This window comes from Canis aureus, chromosome X, assembly GCF_053574225.1.
Source record: "Canis aureus isolate CA01 chromosome X, VMU_Caureus_v.1.0, whole genome shotgun sequence".
NCBI lineage: Eukaryota > Metazoa > Chordata > Mammalia > Carnivora > Canidae > Canis > Canis aureus.
In genome coordinates, this window is record NC_135649.1 from 91978510 (window position 1) to 92000865 (window position 22356).

Below are 22356 nucleotides of genomic sequence, written 5' to 3' on the forward strand. Positions count from 1 at the left end.
GATGGGGTCCTCCTCAGCTCTGTGAGGAAAGACAACTGAGAATGGTCCTCAGCTCCATGGAAAAAGACACCTGAGGACAACCCTCCTCAGCTCTGCGGGACATACAGTACAATCCACCTATAAAGAACTATACTTTTAAGAAAAATTAATATACATACGCCTGAAGGACATAACTGATCAGCAATGTTTTCTGTGAAAGATCTTGATCAAAAAGGATGTGAAGGAACTTTAATCTAAAACAGAACCCAAGGATATGAAATGGAAAATCTCACTCCTGTGCCCTAAGGAAAACAAAACTTAAGGACTGAGAGACTGCCTTCCTGTAAATGTCTGCATTTACCAAGAAACTGATAATATTGGAATCTTCTTAATGGGGTTGCATCATATCAACCTTGGAAAGTTTTGCTTATGGTTTCCCAGAGGCATAAACAAGAAATGACCAAGGTTGGCTGGTCTCACAGAATGAGCTGAATTGAGCTTTGTTTGTAGGACTGGATTGGTTTTGGCTGCTTGGGGAATTTTTAAAGTTGGTCTCTACTTGTTTTGATTTTAACAGACTCCAGCTGAGTTCTCCCCGCTTTACCTTCCCTGCCGAAAAATCCAGCCTACCCCAGACTTTTGGCAGACTTGCCTGTAGCTTGCTATAGTCTATGAGTCCCAAATTACAATTCCTCTGCTATTCTTAAACTCATCTCTTTTCATGATTTTAACCTTGCCTCTTCATTTAGATCAACAAAGACAATCTTCAATTTCAAAAACTTGAGGGGAATAAAAACTGGATCTACCTGTCAAAATCAAAGAGGCTATCACCACATATGGTCTCTTGCTACGCCCCTGTCACATGGAAAAACAATGACCTAGGAAAAGGGTAGAGTGGCATGCAGAGGACTCAACCTGGTCAAGACCCATTCCAGTTACAAGTCCTTAGAGAATAAGGATGCTGCTACATTTATTGAGTACCTATGGTCTGCCTGGGAGCAGACAGCCGTAGGAGGCATTTCACATAAATGTTAATGTACCGAGGTTCAAGACCTCAACTTAAGGTCCTGATATATCTTAAGAGTCAGTCACTCTGAGGTAACCTGAATAAGTTGTGATGTGCAAATACTCGATCCTGCCATAAATAAGCCATTTTACCAGCTAGCCTAGATGGTAAAATCTAACCTTAGCAGAAGGAAGATAATACTGAGGGAGGCAAGATTAATTAAGAGTGATTATTTTTTACAATTCCAATTCCCGTGTTACCTTAAATGTGCATTTTTTTCAACTTAAGGCTTTTAACTCATTTTTGCTTATCTATATAGTAAAACTTACCAAGATATCTGGTTTTCATTTGCCTATAACATTAATATTTGGGAGGAGTTATTTCCTTTTCTCATATAAAGGTTTTCACTTGTGTCTTAGGCATGTAGAAGTTTTTTTAAAAATCTGGCTTAACCAAAACCTGCCCTCAATTTGATGATGTGAGAACAATCCAAAGGTTAGAGAACTGTGTTCGTTTAAGAGCCGAGCTCCCTATTAGAACTTTAAGAAGGGATCCCTGGGTGGCACAGCGGTTTGGCGCCTGTCTTTGGCCCAGGGCGCGATCCTGGAGACCCGGGATCGAATCCTGCATCGGGCTCCCGGTGCATGGAGCCTGCTCCTCCCTCTGCCTGTGTCTCTGCCTCTCTCTCTCTCTCTCTCTCTCTCTCTGTGACTATCATAAATAAATAAAAATTTAAAAAAAAGAACTTTAAGAAGACAGGAGAGTGCTCTTGATTCCAGAACCTGACAACCAAGGGTCTCAGCTGGTTTAGAACTATCACTGAATGACAGAGGCAAAATCCAAAGAAGTCCAGCTTCTGACAAGTGTATTTTCAGCCAACAGCAAGCTGTTTTTTTTTTTTTCAAAATGGTTACAGCAATGAATTTCCAGAACTCTCCCATTCCCAATGGAGAGTCAGAGTTTCCTCCCCTCCCTTTCCTTTGAACCTCTATGGGATTCCTGACTGCTTCAACAAAGAAAATCCAGCAGAAATAATGTCACATGACTTCTGAGTTGGACCACATAGGTGATACTCTTCCACCTGCCAGTTCATTCCTCCCAGAACACTGACTTCCCTTGAAAGCAGCCACCATGCTGGAAGGATGCCCAAACTGCCCACATAGAGAGATGAAATGGGGAAGATCAGAGGCCCTCAGCAACAGCCAGCATCGGCCATAAGTAATGTGAGAGAATGAGCCTTCAGTGGATCCTAGCCCCTCATTTTTGAGCCACCCCAGCTGATGTACAGTGAAGCACAGGTGAGCCCTTCTGGGCCACCCTGCACAAACTGCAGATTCATAAACAAAATGAACACTTATTATTTTAACTAAGCTTTGAGCTTAGTTAACTGGAACACAGACTCAGAACCGAATGCACGTATGAATTTCACACTTTGACCCCTGACTACAGGCAGAAATGAAAAATATACATACATCTTCCGACAGTAACATCCTGCTGCAAGGTGCTTATATACAGCTGCAGAGTCAGCTGAGGAGCTGAGCCCAGGAAGGCCTGGATCACCGATGCCCGACTGAACGCAGACCTGTGCGTGAACAGCTTGCCTTCTGCCTGGCCCACTTCCTTCTCAATTTCTTCTGAAAAGCCATTTTTTGGTATCTGTCGCTTCTTGGTGATGCTGACATAAGGCTCTTCGATGTGGCCTGATTGACAATAGATGCAGAAGACTTCAAAACACCTGGAAACAAATCAGCAAGTCATGATAATCAGAGGCAGACAGGATTCTGTCTTTTCTCAGTTACCTTGTTTACACTTACTTAGCCTGATTCTCAAAGCTTTGACTTGGCTACTCTGGACTATAGCCCCTTCTCTCAAATCATCCACTGCAAGGAGTTCTGAGCATGCAGTCAGCCCTCTTGCGGCCCTCCGGCAGGTCGACTGTAAATGAGTGTGAACCTAATTGAGAGATGACATCAGAGACCACTGAAGAAGGAAACCAAGTAGGGAATGGGAAGTGGTTCAGGCTCCAGAGCCACAGAAGAATGTTCAATTTCCTTTCATGACACTTAGCACCTGTGCAACCCTGGACAAGTTCTTTAACCCTTGAACCGTTTCCCTCAATTATAAAGCAGAGATAATATCTACTGTGCCACACTGTTATGAAAATAATACAGCATATTGGTGCATATGCTTATGTGCATATACATATATATTTTCCCCCCACATCCACTAGATGCCCTGTATCACCTCAATTAAAGCAGCAGCTATGGTTGGGAGATCCCCTAGCACAGAGCAGCATGCCATCTAGCACTCTCCTAAAAGACCACAATATACTACTTAGCCCTCGGCTCTCATAAACCCTTATGGGATATGACTAAAGTCAATCCTGTCTGGAGGTCTGTCAGCTATGCCTTGTTTATGGAATAAGCCTACCCTAAGGATGGAGCCTTAACTAGTCACATTTCTAGACTGACCGAGTACCTGGCTTTTAAAATTAGATTTTCTTCTCTAGGTAATGATATGGATAGCAAAGAGAGGAAGAGTACCGATGTGCGTGATTTACTTTGAAGTGCACATGCAATACACATGGATTGAGGGATCAATTGAGGGAGGAATAGACGTGTGAAACAAAATGCTAACTGTAGAACCTAGGTGGTGAGTACTTGGGTGTTCACTGTACAATTCTTTCATGTTGTCTTCTGTATGTTTGAAAATTCTTCATAATAAAATGTTGGGGGGAAAATGGGTTTTCCTTCAAATAAGAAAAATGCTCATGGCCTTACATTTAAAAATTGTTAAAGGACTTTTTCTCCCAACATGCAATTTTATAACAACTTTATAATGCCGCCAGAAGGTTTTATGGCTTCACTTATTTTATTGAAAGTTGTTAACTTTGTACTCTCACCCAAGGCAACAATGGCAACAAGAATACATTTATAATTTTAAATAATAAAATAAAACTTGATGTAAGAAAGGAAATGCAAGAGTATGAAGTGAACATATTTTGTGACTGTTGTCTTTGTTCATTTATTCCTGGAAGAAGGTACATAGCAGTGTGTGTGTGTGTGTGAGAGAGAGAGAGAGAGAGAGAGAGAGAGAGAGAGAGAGAAGGTGGGGGAGACAGGTTTGTCTGCTACATTTTGTCCAATGGGGTCACAGACACTTTAATATAGTACATAAAAACAGGTAAAATGGCCTGGGCCAATTTGTTCAACTGAAAATAATGAAGTACAGGTTATGAGTTCAAGTTCAACTAATCCAAGTGAATTTTCTCTGAGGAAAAAAACCTCCAATCTATAAGAACTATTTGAGGCCCAGCAACTTCATATAACATAGACCAGAAGACAGATTAAATAAATCAAAAAACATATATTCAATGGAATATTACCCAGTCTTAAAATTGATAGTATAGACTTACATCTACTAATACATAAAAAATGTTTATTTGGTAAGTGAAAGGAGTAAATTAGAATATAATATACATAGAAAATTCCATTTTTTGTAAAAAAAAAAATTATGTATATGAAAACATATAAATCACACATAAACACTGGAATGCTTGATTTGGCTCACACTGACTCAAGAGACTGTTAAACAGTTAGTTAATCATGTGGGCCAGTTGTTAAAAAACTGGTACCTTGAAATAGGCCATGATAGGAATATTTACATTACAGAAACCAGCAAACACCACAATTCAGGGATTCCCCCCCCCCCAAGAGATAGTTTAACAGTTACTGCAATAAAAATATGAGTAAAGATACACAATAAAATGGTGAAAACTGTTCTCTCTAGGTAGTCGAAATAGAGGTTTTTTATTTTTTAATTATGTGTACCTGTTTTCTGTTCTTTCAACAACAAATATGTTTTACATGAATAATCAAATCAGGCTTAGAATGTTTAAAGGCTAAACAATCAACCAAACACCAGCACGTGCTAAGAGGTAGATGAATGAAAATAAAGGTTCAGAGGAGAAAGCCATTCTCTTGATTCTGAGGAAGGTGCTGGATTAAATAGGAAGCATGTACAGAATTGTGGACAAACTGAAATGTCAGTGTCTCCAATAGGGACCATAGATGCTTCCAGAATGGCTTTTCACAGAGGTGGCCTTGAAGCCCAAGTGGGACACCTTCGTAATCCACTATTTTTCCCAATTAATACATTTATCTCAGCACAGAGTTTTACACATAGTAGGTGTTTAGTAAGTTTGTGTATGGTCCTAAGACTTCCACTACTTGCCACTACTGGTTAAGAAAACTGATAAGAAACAAACTACCATTCTTCTTGGAATTCTGCAAGACTCATCCAATTACTCCAAATGTGGTGTTTTTTTTTTTTCTTTCTTTCTCTTTCTCTCTTTCTTTTCTTTTTTTGCTTGAGAGATGGTCTAAATATAGCCCTAAATTAAATATTTTCATCAAAGTCATTCAAGGCTGTTTTTCAGTATCATGCAGGCCAAGCATTGGCAACTATCTTCTGTATTTACAAAGAGTAAATATTTTAGGCTTTGCAGGTCACAGTCTGTATTGAAACGACTCAGTTCTGCCACTGCAGTGCAAAAGCAGCCATATGTAATACATTAAATGAATGAGCATGGCTGTGTTCCAATAAAACTTTATTTACAAAAATAGGTAGTGGGGGAATTTGGCCTGTGAGGCATGGTCTGCCAACCCATGATGTACAAAATCAGCAGGCTGATCCTTTTTTTTTTTTTTTTTCACTTTGCCCCATTTTCAAGTGTCACAGTGGAAGGAGTTTTATTCCTTATCCGAAACCATGCTTGTTAGTTTCTGCACAAATAACCCATGGTACCAGAGACCCTCTAAAGCAGTTAATAAAAACGCATTTTCAAATGAAATACTGACTATAATCTCCTATACACCATGTTATCTTCATGTGACACACATGCTCGATGAGGCTATACAAGAACTAAACTGGTTAAATAGAAAGTGCCAAGTGCCCTTTGAAAAGCTACTTGCATAATCTCCCTGAACCTCAATTTCTCCACTGTCACAAAAAAGAAAATGACAGGTCACCGGGTTTTATAGTAGATGGAACTAGATACTGTACATAAAAGCACTTTGCAAACAAAGAAAAAAAAAGCTCTTCAAATTTAGGCTATTAAAGTCTTTTGAAAGCTTATTATACAAAGAAATACTATGATGAATCATTTTGCAATGTTCTATAAAAAATTACTAGTACTTCTTAGCTTTTATTTTAATAAACCCAGATTTTCCTCATGATACCAGTAAAATAAAAATGGAGGGAAATCCCTTGAACTTGAAACTCATTTATATTTATCCCTTCTCCCAATTAATTAATAAAATTAACATGATTGCAAAACAACGATAAATAGATTTTGTTGTTGTTAAGAGTTGTTTTCCCCTCTCTGGTTTGCCAGAATATCTATTATCATTCACAATAAGATCATCCTTAAAACCAAAAAATAAATTCAAGATATTATTCAATGATCAATCATTCAAACCTAACCTTAATAAGGAAACAACCACACAAACCACAACTCGTTTTATTTTTTATTTTTTTTAAAGATTTTATTTATTTATTCACAAGAGACACAGAGAAAGAGACAGAGACAGGCAGAGGGAGAAGCAGGCTCCATGCAGGGAACCTGAGCGAGACTCGATCCTAGGATCCCAGGACCATGACCTGAGCCAAAGGCAGGTGCTCAATCACTAAGCCACCCAGGCATCCTCCAGTTTCAAATAGAAGACCGATAAATGAAATACGATGCTCTCCCAGTGCTTCCCTTAAGGAAAGAAGGAACAGGGCCTAGTTTTTAATATTTAGCCCATAATCATTACAGTGTAATGCAGTGAAGATTTGAGTAAACTCAAAAACAGCATCTCACCTAAAAAGAACATGAGTTTGGCTAGTTAGTACCCACCAAAAATAAATTGAGCTACATTTTCCAAAAACAATTTTGAAATATTAGTGAGTCAAATAAGTAAGAAGGGGAAAGAAACATACCATGACTCTCCTTTGTTTGGGGGAAATAATTTTGATCTTTAAGTAAAGCTGCTATCTTGGAGTTAAAAGAGACTCAAACTGTCAGGAGGGAAAACTTCCAATAAGATATTAAGTCATGTGACTACGTAACAGCAAATTGCTTTTCTCTTAATCTGGAAGCTAAGAGGTTTGGGTTCACGTTTTGTGTACCTCAGCTCTAAGATCATGGGTGAAGTATCTCCTTGAAATAAATCAGGTGCAGGGGCACCTGGGTGGTTCAGTGATTGATAGTCTGCCTTTGGCTCAGGATGTGATCCTGGGGTCCTGGGATTGAGTCCCAGCATCGGGCTCCCGTGGGGAGCCTGCTTCTTCCTCTGCCTATGTCTCTGCCTCTCTCTTAGTGTCTCTCGTGAATAAATAAAATATTAAAAAAAGAAAGAAAGAAAGAAATCAGCTGCATTAGAATAAGAGTCCTGCTGACAGTAGGGGATGATTTGTTGATTTATTTTTTATGTTTTATTTTGTTTTTCCCCAAAAAAGACAATGACCCATTCAGAATTTTCTGCAAGTAGGTCTTTCTATGGTATTGAAACCTTTTATATAGCTGAGAAGTTATCTCTTCAAAGTGCCAAATTTTTTTAAAGAAAGTTAAAATGTTTTTACTATAAAAACTGAAAGATGAAAAAAAAACTGAAAGATGTAGAGAAGTATATAATAAAGGGGAAAATGATGTACTTTTCTATATTTTCCAGGACAAAATTAAAACCGCCCATAACTCTGTCATACAGAAATTACCACTCTCTACAACTTGGTATACTTCCTTGAGCTCAGGTTTATATGTGCCATCCTATTTTTATACCATCATGTCATTAGCTTTGTCTTGGATAACTCTCAGTATTTAGAAATATTTCAAATGGCAGTAATGATAGAGATCACTCACCTGGATAGCTATTGAAGTCGTTATCTGAACTCTGTTTTCGTTTTTTGTTTTTGTTTTTTTAAACTGAACTCAATTTCTAAGAAGCTTTGTGAACATCGTCTGGGGTATCATTTTCCTCATCTATAAAGTGGGAACAGTGACATCTACTTCATGGTGAGGATTCAGTGTCCTGAGGGATCTAAGCACCTACCAAACCATCTAGCGCAAGCTGCGTTGAGAATTGTCAGTTCCCTTTTACCTGTTACTTCATTTAAACATCATAAGTGGGCTGCCCGGGTGGCTCAGCAGTTTAGCGCCGCCTTCAGCCCAGGGCTGATCATGGAGACCCAGGATCCAGTCCCACGTCAGGCTCCCTGCATGGAGCTTGCTTCTCCCTCTGCCTGTGTCTCTGCCTCTCTCTCTCTCTGTTTCTCTCATGAATAAATAAATAAAATATTTAAAAAATAGAGCATGGGTGCTCCAATTAAACATCATAAGCAAGGAGTTTTCTTCTCAAGGTTAATAAACGATGAGTGCCTTGCCCAAAGTCAGATCACACTGATTTTACTGAGCGGGATTACATTCAGGATGCTGTGGCCTACTTGGCCAGGGAGGACTAACTCCTCACTAAATAGCTCCAAGTTGCACCTTTGAAAATCCCTCTCTCGCTCCTTGTTTTCCCTAACTCTTCTCTTGCTCTTAGATGTCAGTAGCAACATTTAAGTTCCGCCAGTATACCTGTTTTTCTTCCTTTCTAGCATTCTGTGGCTTCTGGAGCCTGGGAGACTTGTTCACCAAGTTTGTCCTGACTGTGAACTACAGGTCAATATTCTAAGAGTCAGCTGGGATAGCTGTGTTTAATATGAAGTGCCAAGTTTCATAATAGTGCTCTCTAAAATCTATCTTGCTACTGGACTTTTTTGTCTATGTGTGTGTTGGGGCGGGGAAAATACTGCCTGGTAGGGAAAGATTCCTGGGGGATCTGAATTTTCTGAAATTTCTGAATTTTCTGGCAGCTGAGCTCTAGCCTTTCTATCTCTCCCAATTTGTCTATCACCTGTGTCTAATTTAATATTATAAATTGCTTTCTAATATAGATAAAAATCCTTTGTTTTGGTTTCCCTACAGAGTTGAAAGCTGTCAAAATAACACATTTTAAACTCTCTCCATGGCCCTTAGATAAGCCAGTCTACTTCACTACCATGCATTCTACTAGCTTTGTGTTAATCGAAATTAATTTCTAGAAATGTCACTAATGTTTTGTTTTGTTTTTTTTCTTAACGAACTGCAAGTTTCTATCTTCATGGCACACTGTGTTCCAGCTTCAGTGACTATGTTTGTTAGTTAGGCAGGGCCGGAAGGCATTTCTACAACCCTGTTTCCACACCAAGAGAATGATGCGTGGATTTCTAGAGCTCGGTATGAGAATTTAAATAAATTAATATTTGTAAAGCGCTCAGAACAGTGCCCGGCACCCAGGAAACTCCGCGTGTTTGATAAATTTAAGAATCTGCACACGCTTTTGCTCTAAAGGCGACTGAGCCCCCACACACCTCAGGGTTTGTCACGACACAAGCCAATCCTGCCAGAGCCCACCTGACCCCAGGAAGGCCTTTTGTTTTGTGGGGTCGAACTATATGCAACTGCCATTTCTGCTGGTCAAGTTCAGTCGCATATTGGCAGTTTCATACGCGAGGACCTAAGGGGAACGCGATCCGCCCCGGCTTTATTCCCACTCTCCCCGGATTCTGTCGCATTCGCGTGACAGGAACGGTGGGGCCGAGGAGCAGGGCGGGCCGGCCTGGGCCCGGCACCCAGTGCAGCCACCCGCCCCTCCCGGAAGGCCGCCCCCTCGGCCGGGGCAGGGGGAGGGGGCTCCGGGGGCCCCGCACGCACCTGAAGAGCGGCCCGAGTTGCAGCAGGTGCAGCAGCAGCACGAGCGGGCGGTCGCGGCTGAAGTCCCGGTGCACGAAGAGGAGCGTGAGCTGCACTAGCGCGCAGGGCAGCAGCGAGAAAAGCAGCGTCAGCGCCTGCCACATGCCATCCCCGCCCGAGCGGTAGGTGCTGCTCAGGTACAGCGCCGCCGTCGTCTCGGCCACGAACAGGAACACGGACGCCAGCACGGAGCCCGGGAATTTCATCTCCGCGCGTCAGCGGCGCGTACCGGCGGCAGACGCTGTGGCGGCGGCGGCGGCGGCGGCGGCCCGAGGGGCTCCCGGCATGCCCGGCCCCCGACTGCTCCCGCGCTCTGCGCTGCCCGCCGAGGGCAGGGGGCGGCCCGCAGGCCGGGGCGCCGGAGCTGGGCCTGGGGGCACCCGGCCTGACTGGGGTGGGGCGGGGAGCGCGGCCCCGCCGAGACACGCCCACGCGCACCGTGCGCCGCCCGCGCGCAACCCCGCCGCGGGCGTCTCTGCGGCGACCGTCCTCTGGCGGGCCGCGAACCTGCGCCCTGCGACTGCTGGCGCCGCAGCCCCAACGGCTGCGGCGGGCCCCGCTGGCCCCGCGCTCAGCTTCTGGGTCCTAGAGCCCTTTGCCCGCGCTCGCGTTCACGTTCCTTTGAAAAACTGCCACCAGTAGGGCCCAGAATCCGGGTCTGGACGCCTTTCCACCCCCGTCTCTATTCTGCGAGCCTAGAGAACGCTTAATTCCTCAAAGGACCGACGTTTCCGGTCATTTAAAAATAACCAGACCACACAGATGCTTTTCAAAGTACGAGTGTGAAGTCCTGTACCCGGGCTTTGCCGTTTCAGTGGGCCAAAGGAGCATGCCCTTCAGTCTTGCAGATACGGGGGTCTACAACGTTGCTGGCAGTGGGGAAAGAGCCTCAGAGACAATCCTTAGGAGCCAAAGCCGCCTCTCCTGGAAAAACTGCCTACATAATCTATTCCTCTGTAACCGTGACTAGCTTTGCACAGGGTGAAGACCAGGACCTAATAAGGAAACGGCTTTCTAGCCCAAGGCATACCTCTGCTTGCTAGTGTGCCAGCCCCCAGCGCTAACGTAATTCCTTTTCTGAACCTGTGACAACCTTGTGAACGTCAGGATGGGCGCAGCCCACCCTTGTCCCTCAGAGTTTGAGCAAGTCGCTAAATCTCTCTAAAACTCGGGTCCTAACCCGTTCCATAAGGGATTAGACCTTAATAATCCAAGGTCCCTTTCCGTGCAGAAATTAGGTGAATCCATCATTCGTAAGGCATAGCTGTCATTTTTCTATTTGGGAAAATGATGTCAACACAAATAGAATATGAAGGTTCAGAAGAAATCAAGACAGAAATTGTAGAGGGAGAGAACACGAAGGGCTGTTTTTCTTCATTCTAGTGTGGCATGGGAAAATCTATTTACAAGGGCTAAGGGGAGGGTTCAGCCGACAGCTGAGAGGTAGCCCATTCTCTGAAAGGATTACTAATGTCTATTTATAGAACCCAGCAGGCCACCATGTCCTGGATCAAGATACACATACTGTCACAAATACAGACTAAGCAGCAACACTCCACAGAATATTTGTGTAATATTTTATTTGACAGTCTTAAGCTTTAAAGGAAAAATTAATTTGTAGCTTAGAATTATTACAGCGCACTCAATATTTAGCATGGGACTTTATTTTAAGGCAAAGGATTATCACAGGTTTCATACTGTTGACTGTACATAAATATGGGGGAGGATAAGCCAATAAATAACATTGCTTTAAACACTATAGAGTCCAGTTTATGATGAATTATATTTTCTACAGTACAAAACTAATACAGAAAACACATTTGGAAAGATCACAGTGTTTAGAACATTGTAACAGCAGTTTTTCAAACAGTAAGGTGCATCTCTAAGCTTCTGACTCAATCTTGCTTCTAAGAAGATTGCATTATACCATGCAGCGGCTGTGAGAACCACGGCCCGCCCCATATGAAGGGGAGGCAACATCAACTGACTATAGCACTTCCCCCTCCAGGAACAACTACAACCAAAGCTAAAATCTCATGAGCATTTGCAAGTTGATCCTTCTCAGTGTGCACACCAGCTAACTTGCCCCCAGTGACCGCGTCTTTATGTATTTTCGCTTACCATTTTGTCCTTGAGAATAATGTATACATTCAAGCCAAAGATTGCTCTTTCCCTGTAATACCTAAATGGATTTTGACTGAAGATCAATTTAATGTCACATATTACATTATACTTTTTTCCTAGGACTGAAATACTCATTTTTTAAAATATTATGTACATAATAATAGACTTATAGAAAGTGGTTTTTTTGGTATAATAATATCTAACATACCAGAATACTTGAGAATTTGGTTTCATTATAAAATACAGTACTACAACATTTTGTGATATAGTAAAATATCTGACAGAATGTTCTGCTCTAAATTTAGACCTAACTGCTAACGATATGTCTTTGAACGTGCCTCAAAATACCCCTAAAGAAATACAATAATATGCAAGAGGTCATAGAACTTGTTTTTGGCAAAAAAGGCATTTTTGAAGAAGCCTCTCATTTTGTTTGCAAGACTTTCAAAATTTTAGTTATATACAACAGATAACTGGTGTTGGATTGAATGCTAGTGGAAATTAGAAGTTTAAAGTAATAACAACTTACGTCTATTATTTGGTGTATTTTTTAAAAATTTATGTTAACTCTGCATTTGTGCTGAGGCAAGTGTATTGCAAAGAGTACAATTTTATTAATAATTTATTGATCAGTTCCTCAAAGTTTAATATAACTTTAAATCATAGTATTCATTTCTAGATACAATTAGGAATAAGCAGTTATATTCTATCAACAGATTATTCTTTTGTATCCCCTAAAATAATAAGGAATTGCAGTTTACTAGAGAATGTGAAGTATACCATTAAGAGGGTGAGCTTTTTTTCTCCAATGATACAATCATATTTCTGTTAAGTATCATGAATTGTGCAAAAAATCTTTTTTGGTGAAGTAAATTCTATTCACTTGGTAAATGCACATTCCAAAACATGTGGTGCTTGACAATTCCCCTTATATGGCTTTGCAAAGTGTTTCCTTAATAATTGAATTCTACAAAATCCATTTTAAAAATGTTTGTTAATTTAGCGCCATTAAATCCATGAGATTAAAATTCAGACTGCCTTTCCAAGGACAGCTCCACTAGATGTTCAAAGTTGGGAAAGCTGTTAACCTTTTTTAGAGAAGGAGCTTCCCTTCGTTATCAGATTCTAAAACCAAACTCTTGTGTTTCAAATGTTCCATTTCTACTCCTGGAGAGTCTACATAAAACTGGCTTTGCATTTTCAAGAGCAAAGGGATTCTGCTGCTAGTCTTCAGAAGACATTTCTAATATTGAAATACTAAAGTCCTAAAAAAACAGATAAAATTGATCATTAAAATCAGTCTTCTTATTTGAATACATCCACATTATGAGAACTACTGCAGTCAACTTGGACAAAATTCAGTGACCGAAGTTGATAATTGATAATTGCCACTTAAGCATGGAGAGCAAAACAAAACTGGGGGGAGGGGTGGCATCAGAGGTCCCCACTAAAACAAAGGCAAAAAGGTAATTTGCTGAAGATTGACAGCAGTTACGTATCATTTATAGCTTTTTTAAACTGATTGCTAACATCTACTTTACACACTTTACAAAAACAGTACACACTGATGCATGTAAATTAACACCACACACAAAATATAAAAAGAAAGCAACAGCAGGATAGTATTACTCTACTTAGGAGACTGTATTCTGTGTTTACACATTTACACAGTCAGATGTTTCTCCTTTCATCTTTTTAGAGTGCTCATAATTTCTGAAAGTGGGAGAGGAAGGTGGGTATTTGGGTACTTTCTGAAGATCCACACCCATGTGCAAGACATTAAAGCCATCTGCTGGTTTCAATTTAGTAGGTGGTTCTAGAACACAAAAATGTATCTTGGCTCTAGGGTGGTTCTGAATAGAAAGAATAAGTAGAGATAGGCTCCAAGAAGAGTGGAGAAGGAGGGAAAGATACAAAGTTTTTCTTATGTAGAGACACTTGCGGCAATTTTCGGAATTCTTGTTCCGGAAAGTGTAGTAAAGAATGACCTCAGGTCTCTGTGAGGACAAGATAATTAATAGGGATTAATACTCTAGGACAGAATTGTTGTTCTGATATCTTTATTGGGCCGGGGTGTGGGAAAGAGTATTAAAACTCTTCTTGTAGAAAAAACAAATGTTATAAGTATAACATAAACATAGCACGCCAGACTAACCGTGTTTTTATAGTGGCAGCTGGGCAACAGCAACAATCAGGAGGTTGAACCTTACAGACACAACTCAACATCTGCAAACAGGTTCTTTATCCAAGAGGATTTTCTCAGATATGTTAATACACTACATACATCTCCAAAAGGGGGCAAAAGAGCAGAACTCGCCTACCTTATGTAATCACAGAATCTATTTTTCCCCAGGGCAGCTCTTGGTACTAGTGTTCGGAATTTGGGGAAACACCACTGTACAAAAGAATATGCAGTGTTTTGTTTCCATTTTATCTAATAACAACAAAAACATACATAAGCTGTAGGAAGACCTTAACAATACTGTGAAATAGCAGTACAGTGCCAGCCCTGCACTGTTCAATACAGTAGCCAACCCACATGTGGCTCTTGAGCGCCTGAAATGTGGCGAGTCTGACTTGCGATGTGCAGTAAGTGTAAAATATACACCAGATTTGAGACTCAGTACAAAAAAAGGTTAAACATCTCATTAGTAATTGTATATTGATTACATGTTGAGGCGATCATCCTTGGGATACACTGAGTTAAATCCAATAATTACAATTAATTTCATTTTTTTTTAACTCTTGTAATGTGGTGACTAGAAAAATCTAAAATTACACGTGACTCACGTTTGCGGCTTTGTTTGTAAAACTCACATCTGCTAGCTTCTACAACTGGCTACTACTAATGGCTCTAACCTGGCAGAAGTTTTCACGAAAATGAATACTTAGGATAGACAAGTGGAAGTGTTAACGAGGGCCCTCATAAATTATGTACTAATTTATTAGAGGGCAGTGAACACACAATGCAGACCCATTCATTAATCAGTGTATGCTTGCATATATCTATTTACCACTTGGATATATCTAAGAGCTGTTGGGTTTTTTTTTTAGATTTTATTTTACATATTTGAGAGGGAGAGAGAGAGCGAGAGAGAGAGCATACAAGCAGGGGGAGGGGCAGAGGGAGAGGGAGAAGCAGACTCCCTGCTCAGTAGGGAGCCCCAATACTGGCTAGATTCCAGGACCCCTGGGATGTCACCTGAGCCGAAGGCAGACACTTAACCAACTGAGCCACTCTGGCACCAGAGCTGTTGGGTTTTACATCATATGTGATACTGACTTTCCCTAAGTCAATCTCTAACTCTCTCTCTCCATCTCTCTCCCCACCCCACACCACCCTACACACACTTTCTTACAGGGGAGACTAAGAAAAACCAAAGAGGAAACCAACAGGAAGTGCTCACAAACTGTTTTCAGTCCTCCACACTCAAGCCTCACCTCGTGTATCTTTTCTCCCTGTCTCCCTTCTTCCTCGATATTGTTCAGGGAGGAGAAAGTCAAGAAAAGGAAGGAGAGCTTGCTCTTTTAGCCATACTACTCACCAATACACCCCTCCAAAAAATAAAATATGATTTGGTTTTTGTGCTAAATGATTTTTCAAATTCAGTTCAGAGGTGAAAGAAGATGCAGGAATTTCTGCAGATAAGGGACTTTGCCACTTGTGGAAGAGTCTAGGTGGAAATGACAAGGTTCCATATTTGAAGGGAATTTTAAAAAATATTTTTTAACTCTAAAGGCATCAGCCATCAGGCCTCAATTCATTAGCACTTTCAATTAAAGAAACAAGGAGAGAGGGCACACCTGGTAGATTTATGATAATGTAGGAGGCTCCGATATGTAATGTAGCATCAACTTTGGTATTTTTCACAACAGTACAAATAAAATGACCAGGTTTCTTTAGGCAGGAGAAGCAGGATAAATGCAGCTGCCATTCTGTTCCCTGTATAGCTGTCCTTGGGGTGAGCTGTCTTGGACCTGTCACCTGACAACACAATGGGCCCAACTCCTGCTGTGGCTGACCTTGGGGTCAGCGCTTCTGTCCAGAGGGGAGTCTGGCCTTATTAAGCCTAGAGCTATTAGCTATGAACTAACATGGATGGAAGAGATAAGGAGAAATCCTGCCCTCCCAGGCAAAAGGAGGTCACATGATTAAGCACACAGAAAAAAAAATAAACATCAGAATGTACTATTTAAAGACCAAAGGGAGGACAAGAAGTTGCTGAATCATGGGGAGGTTGGTAGGGGTGGGGGTGGAGATCAGAAGACCCAGGAAGCAATAAAACCCACAAGTAAGATGAGGGGTTCTTAGCAGCATGAAGAGTGCATGGGCAACTCACACTTAGATGCTGAGCTCCAGAAAGCTTTTCCCACCCGCCCCTTTGGCTGCCTTTTCATTTGCTTTCCTGGCCAAGTTTATGCCAAGAGAACATGGCCTTGGCAAATCTGAGGCTGGTCATTGAGATATTAATTTGGGACAGTGTTGAATAAACAACCCAGATCCCCCAAGGAAGGCCTTATATGTAATCGAGAATGTATTTCTATTGCTGCATGTCACACAGTTCTGAGGCCTGAATTCTACTGCAGACCAAACTCAACCAAAAATACTTTATTTCCCAGTTCATTTTTGCCCTGCAGAGCTAGCCTGCCAGCTCCTTTTCTCACATTACTGGCACTATAAATCCTTTGTTTGCAGCAAGCAAAATAAATATTTGCATGAAAAGGAGCTCCGAGCCAAACCAGCCTATTCCTATTTATTAAGCCCCAGAACCTTCTGAGGCCCAAATACTATGGCCAGGATTGGTTCTAGAATATAAAAAACACACACTTCATTTTCGCCCATCTAGTGATCCAGACCCCAAACACTGCATCCACATAGGGAGATTCCACCTGGCTGAAATGCTTATTTGAGGTCAAACCTGAGCACAGTTTTCTATGCACATAGTAGATACTTAAAATACATGTTCCCTGTAAAACATATAAAGGACCTGCATATGACAAAACTCTCTTCTACCCATTGACAACCCTCATGACAATCCTGTGAGGTGGAGCGGGCTCTTTGTATCACTAATGTTTTTCCTTTTATTCATGTGTTTCCTGATCATGGTTATAAATCACAAGCTTACATTAGTTGCTTGTGTAACTGAAATTATTGAGATTTACTCTCTATGGAAAAGGAAACAATTTGAGTACTACCTTGATTAAAATCTTAGTGTGTCAAAGAAAGTTAAAGTTCTGTATTGCCATGGAAGAATGCCAACTTAAAATGAACCAACAAAATGATTCAAATTATCAGAAAGTAAATACTATTATTTTAATCATGTAGTTGGTTACTTGAAGAACCACAGGGGTGTATATGCTGAAAACTCTGTCAAATCTCAGTTATTAGGATACAGATGGAGAGAAAAGTATGTGTAGAAGAGAAGGTATGTAATTGTGTTAATGAAACAAATTTGCCGAGTTGTAATATTCTCCAAAACTTCCCATTCTTAAAGTATATTGCAGACTCTCCATTGTGGAGAGATTCTTTCAATCTAACCACAATTCCACTGTTACCCTTGGGGTTTATAAGTGTTCATGCACACATAGTAACTAACATTAGAGTTATACTAGTGGTAGTGAAAATGCCCTTGTGGCCGTCACGGGGCAACCTGCCTAAGCACCTACTCCATAAAGGATGGTACTGCTTAGCAGGGAACAAATTGATTAGATAGGAAGTGACATGCCATGCTTTATACAGTAATATGTAGGGGTCTTTTCCCCACTTCTTGGAAAAAACAAGATAGAAGAGGATCTTCCTAAAGCTACAATTCTACTCTTTCAGGAAAATGGAAACTTACAACATGTTGACATGCTAAACAAGCTTACCCTTGTTTCCAATTTACCAAGGTGTCAGTTCATAAAGACACACTCAAGCATGGCCTTTGCTTGGATTCGACACAGGAAAAGGTTGCCTTTTCATAAGGGTCAGCACAATGTCATAGTTACCCTACTAGACCTTAAAAGGGTGGGTGAGCATGAATGAGTCCAGTTTTTCTGAAGTTCTTAGAAATAAAACTGATATGTTAAACTAGATTATCACTTCTTAGTGCTCTAGGTTTTAGGTTTCCAGAATGAATGGTGGAAGGATCAACAAACAAACAGAAGGTACCTTCCAGGGGTACTTTTGTTCACTGCTGTACCTGGATTCTAGTCTAGAATACTAAGTAAATGTACTTGTGAAGTGAAACCCTGGATTTGAATCTTCATTCTGCCCCTTCCTAGCTGTGAGACTTTGGAACAATTATGTAAGTCACCTTGAAGGGTTGTTGGATGATGAAAAAAAGCATGTATTCCATAAAGCCCTGTATATTGGATGCTTATTACCTTCAGCCTATAGAGGCCAAAGGAAATGAATCTAAAACCAGATGCTGAAAAGCAGGGACCACTGTCATTTCAAAAGAAGACTACTCCATAGAAGGCATTTCACCTTAAGGCTTTCTGAGAAGGCCTAGACTATTCATGGAAGAACTTCTAGAACCCAACTTTGGGAGCCATCCGAAACCTTTTATGTGGTGTTGCTCCAACCTGAGTATTTTCAAAGATGAACAACTGAGGCCAAGTGTATATATTTATATCTGAGGATGTGAAAATGAAACAATAAACAAAAAAGGTGCATGCTTTTCAAAATCATTTTGTCCTAGCTTGTTCTGATGAGTGCAAAACAAAGTCAAAAAATATACAAAGGTACTTCTTACCCTTTTCAGCCACAGATTCTTTGAGAATCTTATGAATGCTAGAGAACCTCTTCCCAGAGAAATGAGTGTGCATACATGCACACACATGCCAGGTCACACACAGACACACACACATTTTAGGGAACAGAGTATTCCCAACTCCTCCCAGTTTATCTATAAATCAAGTTAGGAACTACGAACTTAATAAGTGTTTGGGTTTACATGGAGATAGATGTAGATGTAGAATATATATGTATATATATATGTATATATTCTACATCTATCACATATATACAAATATTTAATGACTATTTCAATAATTCTTATATCTTGTATGGTACGCAAGTCCCTCCTCACTCTGATATATGACATTGCCAGTGACCCCTTTATGTGTTTACAACAGGGTAGAATTTAATATGGCAACTTGGCTCAGTGGGTATTGTAGAGAGTTTCTAGTGGAACCTGTGTCTTGGAGTGTAAGGTGAGCAGCCAAGGAGTTCACTCATCTCTTAATCTAACAGCATAAACTTTACCAATGTTCTTTTCACTATCTCCAGGTCCCTTTCTCAGCCAGGGTCTGCCTGTCCCAGGGGACACGGTGTTCCATCAAAGGTAGAAACAACATATCTTTGTAGTAGCTACCCTGATCTTTGAGATGAATGATTTTTACCATGAGTGTATTTTACAGTTCATCTAATAGCTCCATAGGGATTACATAAGCATTTCAATATAAATTAACAATAGAGAATACATAGCTCACACTTCAAATTGAGAAAAACATTGGACAGCAATACTTGCTACAGTATTTGCTAGCCTATGAATTTTACTTTTCTAACTGAGCTTTAGGAAAGAAAAAGGAGCCAGGAAAAGAGATGTAAGGCCTAAAGAAATTCAGAATTTCAGGATTTCAACTAAGTTATGATATGTTCTGGAGCGCCTGGCTACTCAGCAGGTAGAGTGTATGGCTGTTGATCTTGGGGTTGTGAGTTTGAGCCGCATGTTGGGCGTAGAGATTACTTAAAAATGAAAATTGTTTAAAAAAAAGGTTATGATATGTTTCCTTTAAAGTGCCCAGGGTAATGATAAAATAGAGATCCATTATGCAAATTTCTCCATTCAGTAAAAACCATAAATTTCAATAAGTAAAGACAGAGGACAACCAAGAGTTTCCTTTTTTGTCCTTTCAGCAACCTGACATTTCATCCCTCCCAGCAATTTTCAGCTGGGCAATCACTTTAGTTTTTGACTGTGTTTATTTCTGAATTTAGGGGTGGAGGGCACCCACAGATGGTCAGATTCTCTTTCCAGTTGCAAGGGTACTGGCATTTTATCAACAGAGTCCACATTTCAGTTTTGTTTTATATGCCATAACTGAAAAACGTATTATTTCTCTTTCCCTTTTTCCTCTGAGCTCTAGTTTCACAATAATTCCCTGAAATTTTAAATCTCTCTGGTTTTTGGAAGAGTTGTGGTGTTTTTATTCTGCAGGTTCTCAAACTGTTCTCCCTGAAGTCTGGTATCATGTTGCCTTCCTGCCTTCTCCCTCCCTTCCTTCCTTCGGGCGGCAATGTTAAGGCTCATGGTTGTGATACCATTGGATGTGGCTTATGTGGAAACTGCCTCGGGTAGGCTCGGGAAATCTCAGGGACTTTCTGCAGGGCCACAGTGGGAGAGGGAACCTTCTAGACAAAGACACTGAAGAGAGGGAATTCGGCTTGATTGGGCTGCAGCAGATCGATCAGAAAGCACACCGTCCCGGAGAAGCCTTCATACAAGCTGTATATACTTTCAAGGACTCGAGAACCGGCCTTGAATTCCTCTGTAAATAAAAACTCAGCAAACCTAAGAAGAAGAAAAAGAAAAAAAATATGAGCAGTTTTAACATGACTGTTTCCATATTATTGGCCTAGAATTGCTTATTTCTCCTCTCTGCTAAGTTAAAGTTCTAGCACCAATTTCTTTGCAAAACTGTACAATATTTTAAGAAAGCCTTTTTCTCTGTTAAAAGGAGGATCTGTTACATAATTGTGTATGTTTCACAACAAATTATGTTGACAAGCAAGTTCAACTATTGTCAGAGTTTGCAAAGCAGTTTGGTATTTTCTGTGGCTTTCATTCCTTCTGTCATCCGATAATTAAAACTAAAAAGAGACAGATAAATAACCATATTTTTATGTATTTTGAATAGAAGCAAGCTGATGTATGACTGTTCCTTTCGAAGAGTAAATATGCTATGTTTCTGCAGCCATATCATTTCTGAGCTAGGTTTCATTTATATGTGACAGAGAGCAGAGACTGTGAAAATAAATGGGCAAGATTTTATACAATCTGTGCTTTGGGCAAACAAAGGAATAAGATGAATGGGAAAAGGCAAACAGCATTTTATAATCATGACATCAAATAGAAAATTCAGCTACAAGATAGATTATTTTTAGGACATCTGCCTTAAAAATAAATCATTAGTCTCTGGATTCTCTAAAGATCCTTTTTCTTCTACCTTATTTGCCACAAATCCTATTCAAATTATTTATGATGAGTAACATTTGTAGTAGTTTACAGCTTTGAAAGTGCTGTGACCTGTGTTATCTCTTTACGAACCTCCTCTTTTACTTTCTGTCAAAAACACAAATAATCACCAATTCAGAAGCTGGAACTCACAGGTTGGTAAGGCCTGAGAGCTGATACTGCCATAAATTTAGATTATTGGTACTGTGTGTGTGGGGGGGGGGGGGTTCCTATGAAGAGTAATTACTTATTTGATCTTTTTAGGGCTCTTGGAATTATCAATAGTAGCTTAAAATAAGTCAGCAGGAACCATATTGCAATTCTGTTCAGCACCATTTTTCTATCAACTGTTTTCCTGAATATGCAACAATTTTTCAATGGAGTTCAAAATTTTAAACAGTAGAATGATGATGCCCCTTAAGAGTTAATTCAAAACTTTTAATTATGCAATGAAACTTCAAAGTATAGCTTCAAGGAGACAGAAACTTTACAGTGCCATGGATCACTTCGCAGTCTGGACTTCTTCCAGAAAAAAAGTCTTCAAATATAGAAAATAAAATACACAGGATTCCCAAGGAAATTAATTATATCAAGGCACAGCAAAAGTTTTCAAACCAAATTTATGAAGTAATAATATATGGATTTTTTATTAACACATTAAAGAACAAGATATAATGGGTCTAATAACTGCAGACATTTCTAAGTAGTGATGAGAGTCAAATATATTTCATTAACATCTATAACAAGAGTTGTATCTATGACTTCTACTGGCAAGAGTCACAGCTACTGCTAATTCTCCTGTGGCTTATTACTTATGTTCCAAATTGGAGGTAATGCTCCATCTCAGTTTGAGATAATACTTTTCTCAAGTAAATTCACAAACCCTAGATTAAGAAGCCCTGGTAGAGCAGAAAGAGGAAGGGATCTGGAGCTGAGATACCCAACTCTGATAATTTTATGTTAGATGACCTTTGGCAAATTTCTTAATCTGATTTTAAAATGGTGAAGTTGCAAAATTGGGTCAGATTACCTGTAAAAATTAAAGATATCATATATTAGGCTCTGAGCATATGGCAAGCATTTGATATAGGGCAAATATCATTTTTCACATAAACATAGTGAAAATGTTTGTAAAACAGAGACTACCATTCCACGATACTTTAAAAGAAACCCACAGTTAATTTTGCTTTCTCCTCTGGACCTTTCTTTCC

The 22356-nt window shown here is 40.2% G+C and overlaps 2 protein-coding genes across 2 annotated transcripts in view; both read right to left on the minus strand.

Annotated features, from left to right (window-relative positions):
* Positions 1–10090, minus strand: part of XK (X-linked Kx blood group antigen, Kell and VPS13A binding protein) — a 44459-nt gene extending 34369 nt beyond the window's left edge. The window contains exons 1-2 of the mRNA XM_077888987.1: positions 9762–10090; positions 2458–2720 (exon numbers count right to left, since the gene is read on the minus strand). Coding sequence (XP_077745113.1) covers positions 2458–2720; positions 9762–10006 — 508 coding nt within the window. The 5' untranslated portion in view covers positions 10007–10090. The remainder of the gene's footprint in view (positions 1–2457; positions 2721–9761) is intronic.
* A 1352-nt stretch (positions 10091–11442) lies between these two features.
* Positions 11443–22356, minus strand: part of LANCL3 (LanC like family member 3) — a 102387-nt gene continuing 91473 nt past the window's right edge. Inside the window, exon 5 of the mRNA XM_077888988.1 lies at positions 11443–20482. Coding sequence (XP_077745114.1) covers positions 20323–20482 — 160 coding nt within the window. The 3' untranslated portion in view covers positions 11443–20322. The remainder of the gene's footprint in view (positions 20483–22356) is intronic.